The sequence below is a fragment of the Phyllobates terribilis genome, unplaced genomic scaffold (assembly GCF_046119375.1).
Source record: "Phyllobates terribilis strain yellow unplaced genomic scaffold, ASM4611937v1 Scaffold_4__5_contigs__length_816908805, whole genome shotgun sequence".
NCBI lineage: Eukaryota > Metazoa > Chordata > Amphibia > Anura > Dendrobatidae > Phyllobates > Phyllobates terribilis.
In genome coordinates this window covers 126,620,480-126,642,953 of record NW_027362764.1, presented here as the reverse complement: position 1 = coordinate 126,642,953, position 22,474 = coordinate 126,620,480, and the positions used below count along the sequence as shown (strand labels likewise).

The following is a 22,474-nucleotide window of genomic DNA, read 5'->3' as shown; positions in this document are numbered from 1 at the left end:
AGTACACTATATGGTAAAATGAATAGTGTCATTCAAAAGAACAATTTGTAAAAAAAAAAAAAATCCCTCATAACATCTACACCGCGTGCAGAATTATTAGGCAAATTAGTATTTTGATCACTTTGATACTTTTTATACATGTTGTCCTACTCCAAGCTGCATAGGCTCGTTAGCCAACTACCAATTAAGTAAATCTGGTGATGTGCATCTCTGGAATGAGGAGGGGTGTTGACTAATGACATCAATACCCTATATAAGGTGTGCTTAATTATTAGGCAACTTCCTTTCCTTTGGCAAAATGGGTCAGAAGAAAGATTTGACGGGCTCTGAAAAGTCCAAAATTGTGAGATGTCTTGCAGAGGGATGCAGCAGTTTTGAAATTTCCAAACTTTTGAAGCGTGATCACCAAACAATCAAGCGTTTCATGGCAAATAGCCAACAGGGTCGCAAGAAGCATGTTGGCCAAAAAAGGCGCAAAATAACTGCCCATGAATTAAGGAAAATCAAGCGTGAAGCTGCCAAGATGTCATTCGCCACCAGTTTTGCCATATTTCAGAGCTGCAACGTTACTGGAGTATCAAATAGCACAAGGTGTGCGATACTCAGGGACATGGCCAAGGTAAGGAAGGCTGAAAAACGACCACCTTTGAACAAGAAACATAAGATAAAACGTCAAGAATGGGCCAAGAAATATCTTAAGACTGATTTTTCAAAGGTTTTATGAACTGATGAAATGAGAGTGACTCTTGATGGGCCAGATGGATGAGCCAGAGGCTGGATCAATAAAGGGCAGAGAGCTCCACTCCGACTCAGACGCCATCAAGGTGGAGGTGGGGTACTGGTATGGGCTGGTATCATCAAAGATGAACTTGTGGGACCTTTTCGGGTTGAGGATGGAGTGAAGCTCAACTCCCAGACCTACTGCCAGTTTCTGGAAGACAACTTCTTCAAGCAGTGGTACAGGAAGAAGTCAGTATCGTTCAAGAAAAACATGATTTTCATGCAGGACAATGCTCCATCTCATGCATCCAACTACTCCACAGCGTGGCCGGCCAGTAAAGGTCTAAAAGAAGAAAAAATAATGACATGGCCCCCTTGTTCAACTGATCTGAACCCCATAGAGAACCTGTGGTCCATCATAAAATGTGAGATCTACAGGGAGGGAAAACAGTACACCTCTCGGAACAGTGTCTGGGAGGCTGTGGTGGCTGCTGCACGCAATGTTGATCGAAAATAGATCAAGCAACTGACAGAATCTATGGATGGAAGGCTGTTGAATGTCATCATAAAGAAAGGTGGCTATATTGATCACTAATTTTTTTGGCTTTTGTTTTTGCATGTCAGAAATGTTTATTTCTAAATTTTATGCACTGATATTGGTTTACCTGGTGAAAATAAACAAGTGAGGTGGGATTATATTTGGTTTTTATTAGGTTCCCTAATAATTCTGCACAGTAATAGTTACCTGCACAAACAGATATCCTCCTAAGATAGCTAAATCTAAAAAAAAAACACTCCAACTTCCAAAAATATTAAGCTTGGATATTTATGAGTCTTTTGGGTTGATTGAGAACATAGTTGTTGATCAATAATAAAAATAATCCTCTAAAATACAACTTGCCTAATAATTCTGCACACAGTGTATGTGGACATAAAAATTAAAAATGTTACGGCTCTTGAAAGAAGGGGAGGAAAAAATTAAAAAGCAAAAATTTAAATTGGCCAAGTTTGGAACGGGTTAAACATCATGCATATAGTGGTACACAATTTGTTCTCTTGAAACCTTTATAGAGTGGACACATACAGAGAGGGCAAAAGGTAACATTACATTTTATCCTAGCCAGTTCTATACTTGCAAGGTAAAGAAAAGTGTTTTACATGGGGACACATTCATGACATTAATGGGGATCTCTCACAAGATTTCACAATACAAACTTCATATATTATTACAAAGATATCTTAGTCCTGATGCTGCTGGTATACTTACTGTGAGAACCTTTGAGAGTTACTGTATTATCCTTTTTAAAACTTTTCTTTATGATATTTGATGTGTTTTATGAATTGAGCTAGAGTAGGAAAACTTTTTAAAATAATTACCTCCTTCATGTTTAAGAGCTCTATATATAAATATCTCAATTTAAAGGAGTTTAAACAAATGAAGGGGAGCCATCAGGATAAATGAAGAAAGGGAGCAAAACTCACCTCGTGAATCCACTCTCTGCTAAAATACTGCTGCTTAGAAGGCCACCGATTAGCTGCAGGGTCAGGATACTGGTGGTCTGGCCGTCATCACTAGTGGTCCCATGGAGACACAGCGACAGCACTGGGGTGGAAGTGGATTTCCTGACTGAGATTAGCTTATTTTGTTCTTTTATCTAGATGGCATCCCCCTGCATTTTTATATTTAAAGCTGTAAAACTCCTTTACAGTATAACACAGATTGACATGGTAAGAGATTCTCCACTAACGATTATTGATGGCGGCTTTTCTCTGGTATATACCAAACAGCAATAACCGACAAGTTAAGTAAATTAATTATCTTGTGATAATGGCACCTGTCAAGTGGAGGAAAATATACAGTGGGTATGGAAAGTATTCAGACCCCTTTAAATTTTTCACTCTTTGTTTTATTGTAGCCATTTGGTAAATTCTAAAAAGTTAATTTTTTTTCTCATTAAAGTACACTCTGCACCCCATCTTGACTGAAAAAAACAGAAATGTAGAAATTTTTGCAAATTTATTAACAAAGAAAAACTGAAATATCACATGGTCATAAGTATTCAGATCCTTTCCTCAGTATTGAGTAGAAGCACCCTTTTGAGCTAGTATAGCCATGAGTCTTCTTGGGAATGATGCAACGAGTTTTTCACACCTGGATTTGGAGATCCTCTGCCATTCTTCCTTGCAGATCCTCTCCAGTTCCGTCAGGTTGGATGGTAATCGTTGGTGGACAGCCATTTTCAGGTCTCTCCAGAGATGCTCAGTTGGGTTTAGGTCAGGGCTCTGACTGGGCCAGTCAAGAATGGTCACAGAGTTGTTCTGAAGCCACTCCTTTGTTATTTTAGCTGTGTGCTTAGGGTCATTGTCTTATTGGAAGGTGAACCTTCGGCCAAGTCTGAGGTCCAGAGCACTCTGGAAGAGGATTTCATCCAGGATATCAATGTACTTCGCCGCATTCATGTTTCCTTCAATTGCAACCTGTCATCCTGTCCCTACAGCTGAAAAACACCACCATGTTTCACTGTTGGGATTGTATTGGGCAGGTGATGAGCAGTGCCTGGTTTTCTCCACACATACCGCTTAGAATTATCACCAAAAAGTTCTATCTTTGTCTCATAAGATCAGAGAATCTTATTTCTCATAGTCTGGGAGTCCTTCATGTGTTTTTGAGCAAACTCTATGCGGGCTTTCATATGTCTTGCACTGAGGAGAGACTTCCGTCGGGCCACTCTGCCACAAAGGCCCGACTGGTGGGGGGCTGCAGTGATAGTTGACTTTGTGGAACTTTCTACCATCTCCCTACTGCATCTCTGGAGCTCGGCCACAGTGATCTTGGGGTTCTTCTTTACCTCTCTCACCAAGGCTCTTCTCCCACGATTGCTCAGTTTGGCTGGAACGCCAGGTATAGGAAGACTTCTGGTGGTCCAAAACTTCCTCCATTTAAGGATTATGGAGGCTACAGTGCTCTTAGGAACCTTGAGTAATGCAGAAATTATATTGTAACCTTGGCCAGATCTGTGCCTTGCCACAATTCTGTCTCTGAGCTCCTTGGGCAGTTCCTTTGAGCTCATGATTCTCATTTGGTCTGACATGCACTGTGAGCTGTGAGGTCTTATATAGACAGGTGTGTGCCTTTCCAAATCAAGTCTTATCAGTTTAATTAAACACAGCTGGACTCTAATGAAAGAGTAGAACCATCTCAAGGAGGATCACAAGGAAATGGACAACATATGTCTTAAATATGAGTGGCTGAGCAAAGGATCTGAATACTTATGACCATGTGATATTTCAGTTTTTCTTTTTTAATAAATTTGCAAACATTTCTACATTTCTGTTTTTTTTCAGTCAAGATGGGGTGCAGAGTGTACTTTAATGAGAAAAAAAATGAACTTTTTAGAATTTACCAAATGGCTGCAATGAAACAAAGAGTGAAAAATGTAAAGGGGTCTGAATACTTTCCGTACCCACTGTATGCAATGAGTGACAAGTCAGTTCTTGAAGTCAATGAAAAATGGTCAAGAGTAAGGACCAATTTGTACTGGCTAGACACCTATGTCAAGCATTTTCAAAGCAGGGAGTCTTCTGGGTTTTACCAATATGCAGTGGTTGGTACCTACTAAAAGTGATCAAAAATAGAACAACCAGTACAACAGTGATATGCCAGGGTTATCTACGGTCCAGTGATGAGAGTGAGAAGTGAAGGTTAAACTATCTGGTCTGATTCTTCAGGAAAGTTATTAGGACTATTTGGACGAAACTACGACTATTTGGACGAAACTTTTGTTTTGCTTTTTCTTTGGCTCATACAAAGAGCCATAATCTTTTCATTTTTTCCCATCTATGTAGCTGTGTGGGGTTTTGCTTTATCTATGTATTTTTCAATGGCACCTTTTGGGGTACATATAACTTATAAACCATCTTTCATTAACTCTGCCTAGGAGGAAATGGTAAAAAAAAAACAATTCCATCATTATATGTTGAATTATAAACTTTTTTTTTTTTTTTAATTATATACTTTTTTGTGTTTTACTATTTTAAGCAAGAAAAGGTTTTTGCAAAGGAAATCTTTTGATTTTATAACTTGTTATTTTTTTGACAGATATAATTTATTATTTCTTCATCGACAAAGTTGTGTTACGGCTACTTTTTCGTGAAGTGAAGGGGGAGAACTGCAGTTTTCATTGGGACATTGTGGCATACATATGACTTTTTGATCAATTTTTTATTTTTTTCAAAGGGGAAATTCTGCCACTGTTTTTTAGTTTTATTTCTATTGTTCACCATGTAGTATAAACGTGTTGACTTTATTTCTGTGGGTCAGTTCAATTATGATGATACCACAATTATATTTTAGTCTTTACATTTATATAACTTTTGCCACATTCAAGAACATCTAAACAATTTTATTTTTCAGTCGCCGAAGCTGTATGATGTCTTGTTTTTTCGTGTAACGAGCTGTAAATTTGTGCCATTTTGGGATACAAGGTTTTTTTTTAATCGGCTTTTATTAGGTTTTTTTTTTAGTGGTAGGACAAAAACTATTTTGGCATTGTTTTTTATTTATTTATTTTTATATATACATATATATTTAAACATTCTAGTGTTTTTTTTTTAGTTTTTTATTTTAGTCTCTCTAGGGGAATTGAAATTCAGTGAGCGTGATTACTCATAAAATACAATGCCCTACTTATGTATTGCAGTGTATTATGCCTGTAAGCATTCCATAAGAACATGCCTTAGTTCAGGCCTAATAGGAGTAGTAAAATTGCAACCAAAAGCAGTGGTGATTTTACGAGTTCCAGAGTATATCAAGTTTACTTGGCGAGTTGGCTCCTGGAATGGAGCAGTGGCTGTGCATCTGAGTCATTGCTCCATCTATTCTCTATTGGACTGCTGGAAAAAATACAAAGTGCTAAACTCTAATCTCTGGTGGTCCCATTGATGACTCATTTCATAACCATATTCTCAAGTTAGTGGAGGTCTCATTGGTCAAAATCCAACCGATCCCCAGTTTGTCACCTAGCTAAAAGATTGAGTCACCAAGAACATGGGTTCGATAGTATCCAGTATGGAGTTTAATTCATTCACTGGCTTAGCAGGGAGCACAGGTGCTGGTGCTTTTTTGGCTTAGCCTAGGGTAAGTCACTGTTGCTGTAGAATTGGAGTCAGTTAAGTTTAGAGGATTATTCCCAACTCAGCAAGTTATTATTGATGCATGGCCACTGCTTTATTCACATGGGGAATTTCAAAGTCTCATTCGCAGAATCAGTTGAGGTTCCAGTGGTTGAATCCGCACCAATCAGCAAGTTCACCTATCCAAATAGGTGCAAACTTTTAATGTTAAGAATAAACCTTTAACCCTTGTGAGATATGAATTTTACTGTGGAAAGAAACCAAGTCATAGATTGGCAGTCGTAGCACAGATGAAGTAAGCTGGAACAGGACCAAGGGTCATCATCAGGAAAGCAGTCAGGATGCAACAAGTCAGTTGAAATAATTGGGCACATATAAATTGGTCATCATATCATGATTCTAATACGTAAATGAACATCTGGCAGCAGTAGCACACAGGTCATTCTAAATGTATTTGTCAAAATAATCTGCAAAACAAGAAATGTGAAATCCTATGCAGATGTATCTCGTTGAGCTTTATTTCCTTGTTATTTGGATACTACTGATAAATGATTATTCTTTGACCATATTGACCTGTTCTGCTGCTGACTGTCGAAAATAACACCAGGAATCGGAATGATTAAAGGAACTGCTGCTAGAAGGACACCATTAATGAGGGAATAGCAAGTAAGGTTACTTGGAAATTAGGATGCTGTTTAAGAAGAAAGATAACCTGGTCTTTTTCAAGCAATTCCTCATTCCTACTACACAAATGACTACTACTTCTATAGTCATGGTCACTGATGTGCTTGCTCCTCCCAGAGTAACTCCAAAGGTGTCTGTTTATTCCCCTAAATTTGCACCTGTCCATGCATTGATATACTGTAGGTTTTACAGCTAAGACTCATATATCCAAGTTACATTTAGTTAATCATTTTGCACTATATACCATACACTCATTTTAATCTACTTCTTGCACAATACTTACTAGAAAAATAAAACAAATTTGCCATTCTTGAAATTTATTCATGCTATACATATCCTTATTTATCCAAAATCCTGGAAAACTGATACATTAAATACATAATTCTAAATGGTGACATGGCAGTATTTGGATATTCGGAGTTAAAGGATTTGTCTCATCTTCTTTCATCAGGATTGCACCTCTGCTTCATTGCTTTCTGGTAGCTGAGAGTGGGGCGGTTTCCTGAAGATTGACAGTTTGGACCAGCAGCATGGTCCCACTAAGGGGCGAACATATCATTGGAGCAACCTGTGCAGATGCACGGGGGCCCAAGAGGTAAGGGGGGCCATTTACACCTTGAAATGAGGTGGAATTTTGCATTGTGATGAGCTATTAAACTGCAATGGGCCCATATACTTTTCTTACACAAGGGTCCTTTTTGGTCTGTATCCGCCAGTGGTTGCACTGCTAGTCTGTACTGAGTGCTCGCTAAGGCTGTAGCAGAGGCATCATGGGAGAAGCGCAGGGGCACTGAAACTGGATGGATTCAGCCAGCTACAGAGCAGTGTTTGCAGGCTTTAAAGCATACAGTCTCCAAGAGGTGCACATTCTTTGCCTAGGTAACCGGCCACTTTGAGACTGCCAGGCGGCCGGTAACCTAGGGAATAAGCTTAAAACTATGCAATTAAAAATCCCTCTGTTCTTAGGAGCAGAAAGGATTTTTAAGAAGTAAATTGCAACGTTGCTTGTTTTCACAAGCACTTTGCAAGTTTTCCCAATAATGAAGAGGAGACAACCTCTTTAATAGAGAGTAGTACCTAATTCAGGCCCTCATGTATTAGTCAGGGGAGTAGCATCTACGATGAGCATCTCTCATTATGGTGCACCCAGCATGGCAAAACTCAATTTCCTCGCTGGTTGAGCTGGAGGATGGGGGGGGGGGGGTGTTGGAATGGAAATTTGCTGCTAGGATTCCCCATAGACTATAGCAGATTACAGGGGTCTAAGCAGCTAGACAACAAAGGATTTGCTTATTTTCTTACACAACAAGAGATTGTTACACGTGGATAACCCCTTTAAGACTATTGTTATTTTCGACTTCTGATTTTTCTGGATATTCTAATAGTCACAATTCATCTTCTAATGGTTGTTGATTGTGAAAAGGTTACATTTGACGCCAGATTCCCATAATGCCGAGTTCAGTCAACTAAAATAATTACGTGTTAATCTGATTTAGTTTAACCTTATTTCTGAATCGTAGATCACTGTGAAACAGTTAATTGTACTTGATCCATTTTTAAATATTGTAGAAGTGAAGATTGATTAACGAGGAGAAGTTAATATTGACAACACAAAGTCAAGGTCACCCTATTTCTCCAAGGACAATAAATCACAATGTTATTCGAAGCAGGAGTAATACACACATTGTTCGGCACATCCTGATCTTGTATTCATAGCAGCATTTTATTAGTATTTCACAAAGCCCATTATCAAATCTTGAATTCAAAGGACAAAGCAAACAGGGCAAGAAAACGACAGGAAATGAATGTGATGAAAATCCCCACTTCTAAAACAACAATTAAAAAGTAGCAAGTATAGAACACAATGAATATATAAATCATGCCAACTATTCCATCTATAAAGGGCAGAATGACATAAAAACAATGAGACATATGCAATGAATGCTCCATTATAACTTATTGCATCAATACAGATCTTTGTGTTTGAGTCACATAGGTTTATACAGTGTTCACATCTCTCTTAATTAACTACATCGTTACCGCAATTATATGTAGAAAACATTACTAGAGCTTTTTACATCTATAAAATATATTTAATTTATGTATCATGTTCTCAGATTGTTTAACTTCCATTTCAGGTGACTTTTAGAAATAAGCTGACATTTGTGTGTACACGCGGAATAACGCTCTTTTTGGACATTATATGGCTTATATCCTGCATTAATAGCGTTTTTTCCATATACAGTCTTTACATATGTCTCCATCTAGCAACTCTTCACTCTGTAAACTTCAATAGGCAACAGTTGTAATATGATCTGTTAGAGAAGACAGATCTGTAGACACATTTGAGCAGTTTTTGAGAGTAAATGTTCAGTGCAGAATACAGGGTGGGTTAAGAAGAGAAAGATAGGTGGCAAAAGAGGCATTTTCTTTTTTATTAAATAAAATATATTATGCTAAATTCAGATTTTCATTTTCACATTCAGTTTGTCTGTTCTAGTTAGATAATTGGATATCAAGTGCAAAATGGATCTGTTGCATTACTAACGCAAATGGAAGCAAAAGGAACCTCACTGATTATTATGGGGTCCATCTAAGATCAGTTTTATGTCAGTCTCTAGAGTGGAAGAAAACGTTTTGCATGCAGAATTGAAAGTTATCACCTATCCATAGTACAGGAGATAACTTTCTGATCACTTGGAGCCAAACATTGGTACACCCAGCAACCCTGAAAATAGTTGTCGGGAAGTAGAATTAGGAAATATATATCAGTTTAATGTACTTTTCCATGAAGAACACTGAGCTGTTTCCGTAATATGCCATTCTATACGACAGGAAATATTCAAGTACAGGGAGATGAGGGACAGTGGTGCCTTATTCTACTGATCAGGAACATGTTAATGGCTGTATATTGGGATTGACTCATTAAGAAATGGCTAGCCATACAGCAGATGCTGTGTGGAAAATGTTGAGTTACATGCCAGGTATATGAATAAACTGTTAAAGCACCACTCCAGCGTTTTGTTTATTTTCAGCACTGGAGTGGTGCTTTTAACCTAAGCTCCCTGCGCCCAATCATATACTCACCCTCCAACGTTTTCATCATTTTCAGCGTTGTTCTGGTCCTTGTTCTGGTCCCGCAGCGCCATCTTGTGAGCGCAGCTTGTGACTGGCCGGAAGTCAGAAGCTAAGTCACAATCTCTCAATGCAAGTCTATGAGAGCCAGAACGAGGCCAGAAAGAGGCTCTCATAGACTTGTATTGAAAAGTGACCTCCGTACTGCTCCATGAAACACTAGAACTGCCGGTAGGTCACAAACTGCCAGAGACCAGGGGGAGCGGCAATGATAACAGATGAAGACTCCGAAAGGTGAGTATAACACTGGGGGCAAAGGGCTTGGATTTGAAGCACCACTCCAGCGATAAAATAAAAAAAAAATGTTGGAGTGGTACTTTAAATGGACAGGTTGAATTTGTAAAAGCAGGAGGTGCTTTTACATAGAAGCTCTCTGCTTTGGCAAAAAAGTATTATAGACGCCTCTTACTTACATCCACATTTCCTAATAGACCATATGGACCAGGGTTAATTTAATAAAAAATTTACTTAAATTCCCCCTAAAATGTTAAAAGGTTGAAACTGTGTGATCTACAGTACAGACCAAAAGTTTGGACACACCTTCTCATTTAAAGATTTTTCTGTATTTTCATGACTATGAAAATTGTACATTCACACTGAAGGCATCAAAACTATGAATTAACACATGTGGAATTATATACTTAACAAAAAAGTGTGAAACAACTGAAAATATTTCTTATATTCTAGGTTCTTCAAAGTAGCCACCTTTTGCTTTGATGACTGCTTTGCACACTCTTGTCATTCTCTTGATGAGCTTCAAGAGGTAGTCACCGGAAATGGTTTTCACTTCACAGGTGTGCCCTGTCAGGTTTAATAAGTGGGATTTCTTGCCTTATAAATGGGGTTGGGACCATCAGTTGTGTTGTGCAGAAGTCTGGTGGATACACAGCTGATAGTCCTACTGAATATACTGTTACAATTTGTATTATGGCAAGAAAAAAGCAGCTAAGTAAAGAAAAACGAATGGCTATCATTACTTTAAGAAATGAAGGTCAGTCAGTGCAAAAAATTGGGCAAACTTTGAAAGTGTCCCCAAGTGCAGTTGCAAAAACCATCAAGCGCTACAAAGAAACTGGCTCACATGAGGGCTGCCCCAGGAAAGGAAGACCAAGAGTCACCTCTGCTTCTGAGGATAAGTTTATCCGAGTCAAAAGCCTCAGAAATCGCAGGTTAACAGCAGCTCAGATTAAAGACCAGGTCAATGCCACACAGAGTTCTAGCAGCAGACATCTCTTCAACAACTGTTAAGAGGAGACTTTGTGCAGCAGGCCTTCATGGTAAAATAGCTGCTAGGAAACCACTGCTAAGGACAGGCAACAAGCAGAAGAGACTTTTTTGGGCTAAAGAACACAAGGAATGGACACTAGACCAGTGGAAATCTGTGCTTTGGTCTGATGAATCCAAATTTGAGATCTTTGGTTCCAACCACCGCGTCTTTGTGCGACGCAGAAAAGGTGAACGGATGGACTCTACATGCCTGGTCCGGACCGTGAAGCATGGAGGAGGAGGTGTGATGGTGTGGGGTGCTTTGCTGGTGACACTGTTGGGGATTTATTCAAAATTGAAGGCATACTGAACCAGCTTGGCTACCACAGCATCTTGCAGCGGCATGCTATTCCATCCGGTTTGCGTTTATTTGGACCATCATTTATTTTTCAACAGGACAATGACCCCAAACACACCTCCAGGCTGTGTAAGGGCTATTTGACCAAGAAGGAGAGTGATGGGGTGCTACGCCAGATGACCTGGCCTCCACAGTCACCAGACCTGAACCCAATCGAGATGGTTTGGGGTGAGCTGGACCGCAGAGTGAAGGCAAAAGGGCCAACAAGTGCTAAGCATCAACTCCTTCAAGATTGTTGGAAGACCATTTCCAGTGACTACCTCTTGAAGCTCATCAAGAGAATGCCAAGAGTGTGCAAAGCAGTCATCAAAGCAAAAGGTGGCTACTTTGAAGAACCTAGAATATAAGACATATTTCCAGTTGTTTCACACTTTTTTGTTAAGTATAAAATTCCACATGTGTTAATTCATAGTTTTGATGCCTTCAGTGTGAATGTACAATTTCCATAGTCATGAAAATACAGAAAAATCTTTAAATGAGAAGGTGTGTCCAAACTTTTGGTCTGTACTGTATATGGATGACATTACTAGGGATTGGCACATGATGTCATATAAAGGAGCAGGTGTACAATGCTAAGGCCAAAGGTTTATGATAAATAGCACCACAGTTTATATGAACTTTCCTGGGTTGCAATCACCTATATTAAAAATTAAACTGACTGATAGAGAACTTGTCAAATTGTATAATTTTTGCACTCAAAATATCCTTGAGGTAGTGAATAGTATATCAACACATGATTTCAATAAACTGTAGTATTACAGATGAGCGGATCAATCCGCAGAGGATCAAGTTCCTGTCGAATTTCCTGAAATTTGTGATTTCACGTAAGTTTGAACACTTTGAGATTTGTGTTCGCGATTTACGGTTTAAAAAAAAAATGTGCCCGGCACCATTTCCCGCACTCTCTTCTGTAGAGTGTAAGCCCTTATGGTCAGCAAAGTCCTCTTTCTCTCTCCAATAGAGTGTAAGCTTTTATGGTCAGCAGGGTTCTATTTCTCTCTCCTACAGAGCGTAAGCTCTTATTATTAGTGGGGTCCTTTCTTTCTCGCTCTCCGGTAGAGTGTAAGCTCTTATGGCCAGCAGGGTCCCCTCTCTCTCGCCTGTAGCGTGTATGCTGCTATGATCATCAGGGTCTTCTCTCTCTCATGTAGAGTATAAGTTCTTATGGTCAGCTGGGCACTTTTTCTCTCTCTCCGATGGAGTCCAAATTCTTATGGTTAGCAGGTTCTCCTCTCTCTCGGCTGTAGAGTGTAAGCTGTTATGATCAGCAGGGTCTTCTCTCGCTCACGTAGAGTAGAAGTTCTTATGATCAGCAGGGTATTTTTTTCTCTCTCTCCAGTGGAGTGCAAGCTCTTATGGTCAGCAGGGTCCTTATTCTGTCTCTCCTGTAGAGTTTAGGCTCTTATGCTCAGCAGGGTCTTTACTCCTCTCTCCTGTAGAATTTAGACTCGTATGCTCAGCAGGGTTCTCTCTCTCTCCTTTAGAGTGTTTGCTCTTATGGTCAGTGGGGTCCGCTCTCTCTGTAGAGTAGTGTAAGTTCTTATGGTCTGCAAGGTCCTTTCTCTCTCCCATGTGCATTTTTCGAGCAAGTAAAAATTTTCCACTATTGAGATTCCCACAAATTTATTCACCACAAATCAAATTTCTTTGAGAAAATTTGGCAAAGCCGGCAAATTCGAATTTCAAAAGATCAGCTCATTTCTATGTATCATTCTGGTAATCAAACTCCCTCTTTTATCCCAACCCTGTATTTAATAAAACAGCAATTTATTCCAACAATAACTATGCATTACAATGTTAATTTCTCAATCAACATCAGTTAATTACTATTCTCTCCGCATAGTTTATGCGTTTTCTTCTGAACTAACAATGCGGCTCATTTTGGGCTTTTTGTCATTTGCAGACATATTTATACTAGGAAAACAAATACAGCATAAAAGATTGACTGAAATCTGCTGGTGTGACAAGTGTAACAAGAGGGCTGTGTACTGCAGAAGGATTAGATAGCAATAAGAGAGTCAGTAATTTTTAATGAGCCTCCTTACCATGAGCTGCTCGATACGCACATCCCAGACAGGCAGAGTTAGCTGTGGCAATTGTGTGCACCGGAGCATTGAAAATATCTGACAAAACCTAGACATGTAACAGAAATGTGAAATAACATCAGTTTGGATCACAAAATTCTCTCTGCGATTAATTGCAATTATCTAGAACTGATTTATTTTTCTTAGTTGTAGCCATATAATTCTATATGGTTCTTCTGAATTTGTATAATGGCTCCCCTTAATTTTCATCGTTATTTTATATTACATCTTCAATATAATATCAATATATTAAAACTTTATATATTATATATGGTAAAATTAAAGGGAATTGCCAGTATCATAATAACAAAAAAAATCATCTAAAAATACATTAGTTTTTCTGTTTTGAAATCTCTCGACAATATCTGTTTCTTGCAAAACTCTTAGCATTCAATATGGGCAGCATTTGCCAGCTTCCTAATAATGGCAAATATGCAATCATGTATTAGAGGAAGGTATATACTGTAACTAAGTGCTATTCAGAAAAAGCTGTGTTAAAGCCTTCCACCCAACTCCCAAAGAGTAATATAACAAAGAAGCATTAACAAAAACAGTAACAAAATGAGACTGACTCAAGTGATTTTGATTTAATTATTATTATGTAAAGTATTTGTTGAGCTACTTTAGGAGGTTTAGACCTCTTTGTCCCCCTCTCTAATAGTTACTGTTAATAGATGTGTCCAGTATCACTCTTGGTTCCAGCAGGTCATAAAACTTTCATTGAAAACAATAAATGTCCTATAAAGATAATGTTTTGTATAGTGAATTAGCTTGTTGGAGATTGATTACATTGCTGCACACTTATCTCCATCTTAATACGGATGTATATAACAATAACGATCTGTGTGATAAATCACTTAAAGTAAAGATTACTTGATCTCTATGATAGTAGAAATCTGTTTGCCAAATATCGATCTGTCCCAATTTCCCAATACATGTTCGGCTCGGCCAAGCATGCATGTGTTCTCAGTGGGGAGATTGAAGTCGCTTGATAGTTAAATATATGATGAATGGAGGATCAGCTGATAGCGATGTCCACCAATGGAGGAATCCATATAGGATCCAGTCAGAGCCAGCTTATCAGAGCATTTAGTCTTCGTAGAGATGAGAAAAAGAGTGTCACTCACCATCCCATAAAATTAAATCCTATAATTCCGACACATTAAAAACTGGTTGCAGGAGGACGCGGGTAGCACTTTGGACAACAGCCCTTTCGCGTTATACTACCTGTTATATTTGCCTTTTTAGAGTTGAGCACCACAAGATCCCATTAGTCACTGGGTGTGTCCCAGTCACCGGAGAACGAGTTTTTTTTTGATGGTGCTGGATCAATCTTGTGCTACTTTTTATCAGAGTATTTGCAACAGTTGTAATATGCTGACTGGGACTTTACTTATCATTATACATATCAAATTGTTTATGAATATATATGACTACTAATGAATTTTTGGTGGTCATCTAGGGGGCATTAATATCTACAGATGGCTTATATGACTTGATGTAGGTCATATACAGAGAATGTAGGAAGAGCAGACATTGAACAGCGGGTGCCACAAATGTTTCTAGTTATTTAGGCTCCCAACCACTACAGCTAGGAAGATATCACATCATCTGCCTAGGCCTATTTAAGGCCCACTAAGAAACACATCTGTATCTTGGTATTAAGACTCCTAGTCCTGTTTGTTTGCTGTGTTCCTCAATCAGCTCCTGGTCTGTATCTGCCTTGGGCCCAACATATCTGTTGCTTTGGGCTTTCCTGTGTTTTTTCTGCACCTGTCCTGTGGTCTCCAGATTTCCAAGTTCTCACTCCACATGTGCCTTCCTGCCTGCTACACCAACGCCTGGGCCCGAGTGCCCACCCGGACCTGAGGCTTAGTGCATCCACCTCACTAAGTGACCCTAACACGTTTCTACTTTAATTCTACTTTAACTGGTACTAATTGGGGACGGTATAATATATATCTGACCATACATTGTTATACTCATAAGAATAGTATATATATCATAACCCGTAACCATCGACACTATTTGTACAGTGGTGACCAAAAGTTTTGCTTTTTTTTTTTAAAGTGTGATTACTTCTGTCTGGTTGCTGTGATGCCATTTCCCTGGTGATGAATTGAAGGTGCATGAAGTTGTCATCATGCAAGATCTTAATTTTAACCAAAATGCTTTTGAATATAGGTATGGTCAACTGACTGCCAAAAGCTTTGAATATACTATTTATTGATCACAACATAGAGAGTAATTCATTGTTTACAATGCCATAACTTAGTATTTTGTAGCATAACCTCTTGCTTTAATTACTGCACTACACCGACGGGGCATTGAAGCCACTAGGGTATTCAAGAAATCTCAAAGGACCTTGCTCCATTCCATTTGCAAATCTGCAAACAATTCATCTTTATTGCTATGGGTACCGTCCCCAACTCATCGCCCTAACTCATCCCAAAGGTGGGTGCTGTATAGGTTTTAAATCAGGTGATTGGCTTGGCCATTGCAACAGGCGAACTTTTTTCTTTGCTTACCAATTTTTGACTAAATTGGATGAGTGCATAGGATCATTGTCTTTCCAGAATTTCCATCTCCTGCCTACTTTGGTTTTACCATGTGGCAGCATTACATTCTCAAGTATATCCTTGTACATGGTAGCATTCATATTGCTATCAATTCTATGCAGAGGGCCAATGGCAGATGCAGAAAAGCAGTTTCAAACCATGACCTTGCCACCACCATGTTTCACTGTAGGTGTTTGGTACCTTACATCATTATGTTTTCCCATTGGGCGGTATATATAGTGCTTGCCATCACTACCAAACATATTGAACTTGGATTCATCCGACCACAACACCTTAGACCAACCTGTCTCTTTCCATTGGCAGTGTTCTTTAGCAAACTCAAGTCGGACCTTTCGGATCTTTGCAGAGATGAAAGGCTTTTTGACTGGAACTCGTGCATTCAACCTTACTGCCCTTAGCCATCGCACCGCAGTTTGACGACTCACTTTGACCCCATATTCTTTGTTCATTTCGTGCAAAATCTGTACAGTACTTTTATGGACATCAGATACTGTCTTTTTCTTAATAATCCGATCAACTCTACAGGACGTTTTTCGTGGTCGTCCACTTCTAGGTTTGTCAGCTGTTCCATAACCTTCTTTTTCTTTCTTTAATATACGTGACACTAGACTCTGAGAACAGGTGAACAGTTGAATTCCATAGCTACCTCTTTTTGGCTTTTGTCTGACTTCACTCTCAGAATAATAAGCTTCCTGACTTCTGGTGATAAATTTGGCTTGGTCTTAGCCATGTTTTAACCTAAAAACATACACATAAAAAAAAAATTGGTAAAATTTCGACTACCTATGATAAAATTTGCAAAACATTTGGCCCAGCAAATGTTGAAAACTAACATATAAAGGGATAAAACAATGTCAAACACAACTTTCGTCCTTATAGCTGACAATCATTTGCTTCCAGTTTACTAAAATCTCCAGGAAACTGGTGTCACAACAACCAGACAGAAGTAATCACACTTTAAAAAAAAAAAAAAGCAAAACTTTTGGTTGCCACTGTATATCCCTATTTTTTTACTATGTGTGTTCGTGCCATATAGACCTTGACACAATGATCAAATCCCATACCATATTGATAGACTCCTCATAAAACTGACTCCATCTGTGATTTTTTTTTAATCGTTTTAGCTTTTATTCTTTCTGTTGTGTTTAGACCACTAGCTAGTGGCTCTTTTTAATGCATACAGTGGCTTGCAAAAATATTCACCACCCCCCTTGGTATTTTTTGTGTTTTGCTACCTCACAACCTGGAATTTCACTGTTTGTTTTTGAGGGTTTGCATCAGTTAATGTAATGAGCATGCCTACAACTGTGAATATTTGTTTGTTTGTTTTTTATTGTGAAGCAAACAACAAATAGGACAAACTAACTGAAAAATTCAGTGTGCATAACTATTCACCCCCCTAGAGTCAGTACTTTGTAGAGCCTCCTTTTGTGGTAGTTAAAGGTGCACGTTGCTTTGGAAAAATCTCTGTGAGCTTTCCATATCTTGCGATTGGGATTTTTGCCCATTCCTCAAGGCAAAACTGTTCCAGCTCCTTCAAGTTAGAGATTTCCTCTGGTGAACAGCAATCTTCAAGTCTGACCACAGATTCTCAATTGGATTAAGGTTTGGGCTTTAACTAGGTCACTAAAAACATTTACATGTTTCCCCTTAAACCACTCGAGTGTTGCTTTAGCAGTATCCTTTGGGTCATTGTCTTGTTGGAAGGTGAACCTCCATCCCAGTCTCAAACCACTGACAGACTGAAACAGGTTTTGCTCAGGAATATCCCTGTATTTCACACCATCCATCTTCCTTTTGACTAGGACCATTTTGCCTGTCCCTGCTGCCGAAAAACATCCCCACAGCATGATGCTGCCACCACCATGTTTCACTGTGGAGATGGTGTTCTTGGGGTCATGAGCTGTGTTGGTTTGGCGCCAGACATAGTGTTTACCTTGGTGGCCAAAAAGTTACATTTTGGTCTCATTTGACCACAGCACCTTCCTCCATACATTTGGGGAGTCTCCCACATGTCTATTGGCAAACTCAGAACGAGCCTTACAATTTTTGTGTGTAAGTAAAGGCTTTTTTCTGCCCACTCTTCCATAAATGCCATCTCTATGGAGTGTTCAGTTTATTGTGGTCGTATGGACAGATACTCCAGTCTCTGCTTGGCAACTCTGCAGCTCCTTTAGGGTTACCTTTGATCTCCGTGCTGCCTCTCTGATTAATGCCCTCCTTGCCCAGTGGCATGTACACACTTCTCAGCATGTGACGTGGAGTGCGGCTGCAAGGGTAATTTATCTCCTGTCACTCATCCAGCATTCAACCTCTGTTTTAGGCTATAAAGTGAGCATAAATCACACCCAGACGAATTCAGCACACCTCGGTTTCTTAACTCTCTGCCACCACTCATCAAACACACAGGGTGATGGGTCCCCAATCTATGTTACTGTCTGACAATCAATAAGGTCACACACTCTATTAAAGGCTATAGGTTCTTTTAGAGCAAACAAGGATCAACTTATTAAAGATTTTAACCCCTTCATGACCGGAGCATTTTCCGTTTTTGTTTTTTGCTCCCCGTCTTCCCAGAGCCATAGCCTCTTTATTTTTCAGTCAATATGGCAATGCGTGGGCTTATTTTTTGCGGGACGAGTTGTGCTTTTAAATGCCATTACTAGTTTTACCATATCTTGTACTGGAAAACGGGAAAAAAATTCCAAGTGCCGTGAAATTCCAAAAAAAATGCAATTCCACAGTTGTTTTTTTTTTTTTTTTCTTTCCACTTTCACTAAATGCTAAAACTGACCTGCTATTATTATTCCCCAGGTCATTACGTGTTCGTAGACATCAAACATGTATAGGTTCTTTTTTATTTAAGTGGTGGAAAAAAATTCCAAAGTTTGCTAAAAAAATAAATAAATAAATGGCGCAATTTTCCGAGACTCGCAGCGTCTCCATTTTTTGGGATCTGAGACCGGGTGAGGGCTTATTTTTTGCACGCCGGGCTGACGTTTTTATCAATACCATTTTGGGGTAGATCCGATGTTTTGATCGCCAGTTATTGCATTTTATTGCAATGTTGCATCGATCAATAAAACGTAATTCAGGCGTATGGAATTTTTTCCTCGTTATGCCGTTTACTGATCGGATTAATTATTTTTTTATATTGATAGATCGGGAGATTCTGAACGCGGCGATACCAAATATGTGAATGTAGGGTTTATTTTTAATTATTTTATTTTGAATGGGGCAAAAGGGGAGTGATTTAAACTATTATTTTTTTTAAAACATTTTTTTTACACTTTTTGCTTGCTTCTAATATGCAAAACAGTTCTAAAATAAAAAGGGAGAAAATAACAGAAATACCTAAACTTTTCCTTCTGCAGTTATCCTGTTTCCTGAGGGAAGGAGAAGTGAATTATAAAGTATATCAGCCTCCTAGGCAGCCCCCACATGTGAACCCTTTCTCTTTGTGTCACACAGCTTTTTATAGTCCTGACCATAGGCTCATATTTCCAGGATGACCCGAATTGGTCCATATAAAAGATGCTGTATGTGAATGGACGATGGTCTAAGCTGTGGCATTTCAAATATCCTGTCTCTTCCTCCTTTCTTCTCTCTATACAATCAATAGGAAATATTATTCCTAGTTACAAACATCTACTAGCTCTGTGAAGCTGCCATGGTTGACACCTCTAGCATGCTCCCTGGAGATTTCCCCAGTGTGGCCCTATGTCCTGCATAACAGCAGGCAGATGCTATATCCTTTGCGTGGAGGCAACATGTGGATGCATATTAACCAGTTCTATTGACATTATAGTTTACCTTACAATCATATACTTCCTTCACACCCGGGCTGACAGTTTTGTTGGGCGGCCCTCTCTTGGCAGGTTTGTTGTGGCACCATGTTCTTTTCATTTGACGATAATGAATTTGATGGTGCTGCGAGGGATCATCAGAGATTGGAATTTTTTTTTATAACCCAACCATGACTTGTATTTCTCAACAACTTTATCCCTGACTTGTTCGGAGATCTCCTTGGTCTTCATGGTGTTGTTTGGTTAGTGGTGCCTCTTTCTTAACGGGGTTGCAGCCTCTGTGGCCTTTCAGAAAAGGTGTGTATATACTAACAGACTATGTAATACTTAGATTGCAAACAGGTGGATTTCCATTCACTAAGCATGTGACTTATGAAGGTAATTGCTTGCAGCAGAAATTTTTAGGGGTTTCATAGCAAAAGGGGTGAATACATATGCACATGCCAATGTTTAGTTATTTGATCACATCAATGTAATTTATGCCTATATTTTTCTAATTTCACATCACCAACTTAGACTCTTTAGTGCTGATACATCACACACAAATCGGGTTACAACAATATTTAACCCCTTAGTGACCGGACCAATTTTTTTGAAATCTGACCAGTGTCATTTTATGTAATAATGACTCTGGAATGCTTCAACATATCCCATTGATTTTGAGACTGTTTTTTTATGACACATGATACTTTATAATCATGGTAAGTTTAGGTTGATAATATTTTGCGTTTATTTATAAAAATATCAGAAATTTGACAAAATTGCTTTAAAAGTTGCAATTTTCAAACTTTGAATGACTATCCCTTTAATCCCAATAGTCATACCACACAAAAACATTAATAAATAATATTTCCTTGATGTCTGCTTTACATTAGAACCATTTGTAAAGTGTTGTTTTATTTTAGAAAGTTTAAAAATGCAGCAGTAATTTTTCATTTTTTCAAGTAAATTTACAAAATAAATTTTTATAGGGACTTGTTCACTTTTGAAGTGACTTTGGGGTCCTATATGTTGGAAACCACCCAAAAGTGATACCATTTTAAAAATTGCACCCCTCAACGTATTTAAAATTGCTTTCCTGCAATTTATTAACCCTTCTGGTTCTTTTCAGGAAGTAATGGAAAGTGGCATGACAAGAATGAAAAAGTTTATTTTTAGCACCTAAATTTTGATAACTTCTGAACAGGCCGTTATGGCCAGCAGACTCTAAGGCCGTTATTTGCCCGTTATCTGCCATGGCAAACATCAGGACCACACAATCAAGATCTCAGGGTGCCAATGAGGTTAAAGAGGGAGCCCCCCACATCTCTGATAACTATTTAGATTCTGTAGTCACTATAGACAGCAGAATCTAACGGGTTAAACGTCTATGGTTGGTGCCAACACGGATCATGGCTGATGCAGCAAGTTGTCAGCTATAGTGTACAGGTGACAGTTACAGGATTGTCACCTAGCCTCTTATCACGCTAGCCACTTATATCGCAGGTCAGTAAAAAGATATCTCTTGGTCACTAAGGGGTTAAACACAGGTTGTAATATAAGAAAATAGGTAAAAAAAAGAAGGGGGGAATACGTTCGCAAGCAACTCTATCTGGTGATTTATTTTTGTAAGAGGTATTTTTTTTCCTATGTGCCTTTCTAGGATCAGCTGATGAACGATCATTTGTTGTTCACAGTCATACAAATTTTAACACACATATTGGCAGGTAAAGGGCTGTGGCTACTATTACAGTATCTGATCCAGCACTGTAAAATAAATGCAGTGACATTAAATTGAATAACCTGCACAAACTTTGTGATGAATGGCAGCAGAGAGATCCCGCAGAATCCCACCGCTGCCACCACTTGCGACAAATCTACACCTCACCACCCACCTGACATCACAATTACGTCAGACGGATCATGTGATACGGATCTGCCCTTTGCACCAACTTGATGTTCCACACCCCCTCGGGGACGCGGAAGGTCAGATTGGTACAGTTCTACACAGACACCCTGTAACATCCCTGGCGGCGTGCTTGCATGGTGCACCACCTCCCACCCCATGCAAGACCACAATCTTACCTGTCAGTCCATGCTACACTCTTTTTACCTGCTGTGTCCATGTCTCTTGTCTGATTGCTTAGGGCGTCGGCGCGGCTTTCTGCTTGTTTCTTATAGCTAATGTGTGCACAGTCCTAATGCGTCCCCAGCCTATTGCTGTGAGTCACTGGATACTTAAACCCCCTCCACCCAGTAGGAGGGGCCTGAGCAACACTTTCACTCAGTTTGTCTTTTGCAACTGAGTTGCCAGGTCCTGTCCTGACTCTAGTCTGTTTCTGTACCCAGGGCCGCTACCTGTACCTGTGACTTCAAGTCGGTTTCTGCCACCCTGGGGGCTGAGTTCCCGGGCTCGTTCCTGTATCTTGTTCCTGGTTCTGATCCTGTCTGAACAGTGTCCTAGTCCGTTACCTGTTTGTCTCTATGTCTGTGCCTTTCCCTTTTCCTGCAGTATCTGAACCTGCACCTAACTCCAACTCGTCTCTGTTCTTCTGTTTGTGAGTTTTGTGTCCACTCGCTACTTCATTGCAAGTACTTTGTGTGTGTCTGGTTCTGCTCATTCTGTTCCCCTGCCTCTGTATCTAACTCCTGTGTTCCAGCTATCTTCTTGTGTTCTCCTGTCTGTTCCATGTGAACAGAGCCCTGTCCTGTCTACCGCATCTGCGGGTT

General features: G+C 39.3%; 1 protein-coding gene across 4 annotated transcripts in view; it reads right to left on the bottom strand.

The window, feature by feature from the left end:
* Positions 1-22,474, bottom strand: part of XYLB (xylulokinase) — a 452,351-nt gene that overhangs the window by 5,791 nt on the left and 424,086 nt on the right. For all 4 annotated transcript variants that reach the window (XM_073677727.1, XM_073677730.1, XM_073677731.1 and 1 more), the window contains one exon: positions 13,342-13,429. In XM_073677727.1, coding sequence (XP_073533828.1) covers positions 13,342-13,429 — 88 coding nt within the window. The remainder of the gene's footprint in view (positions 1-13,341; positions 13,430-22,474) is intronic.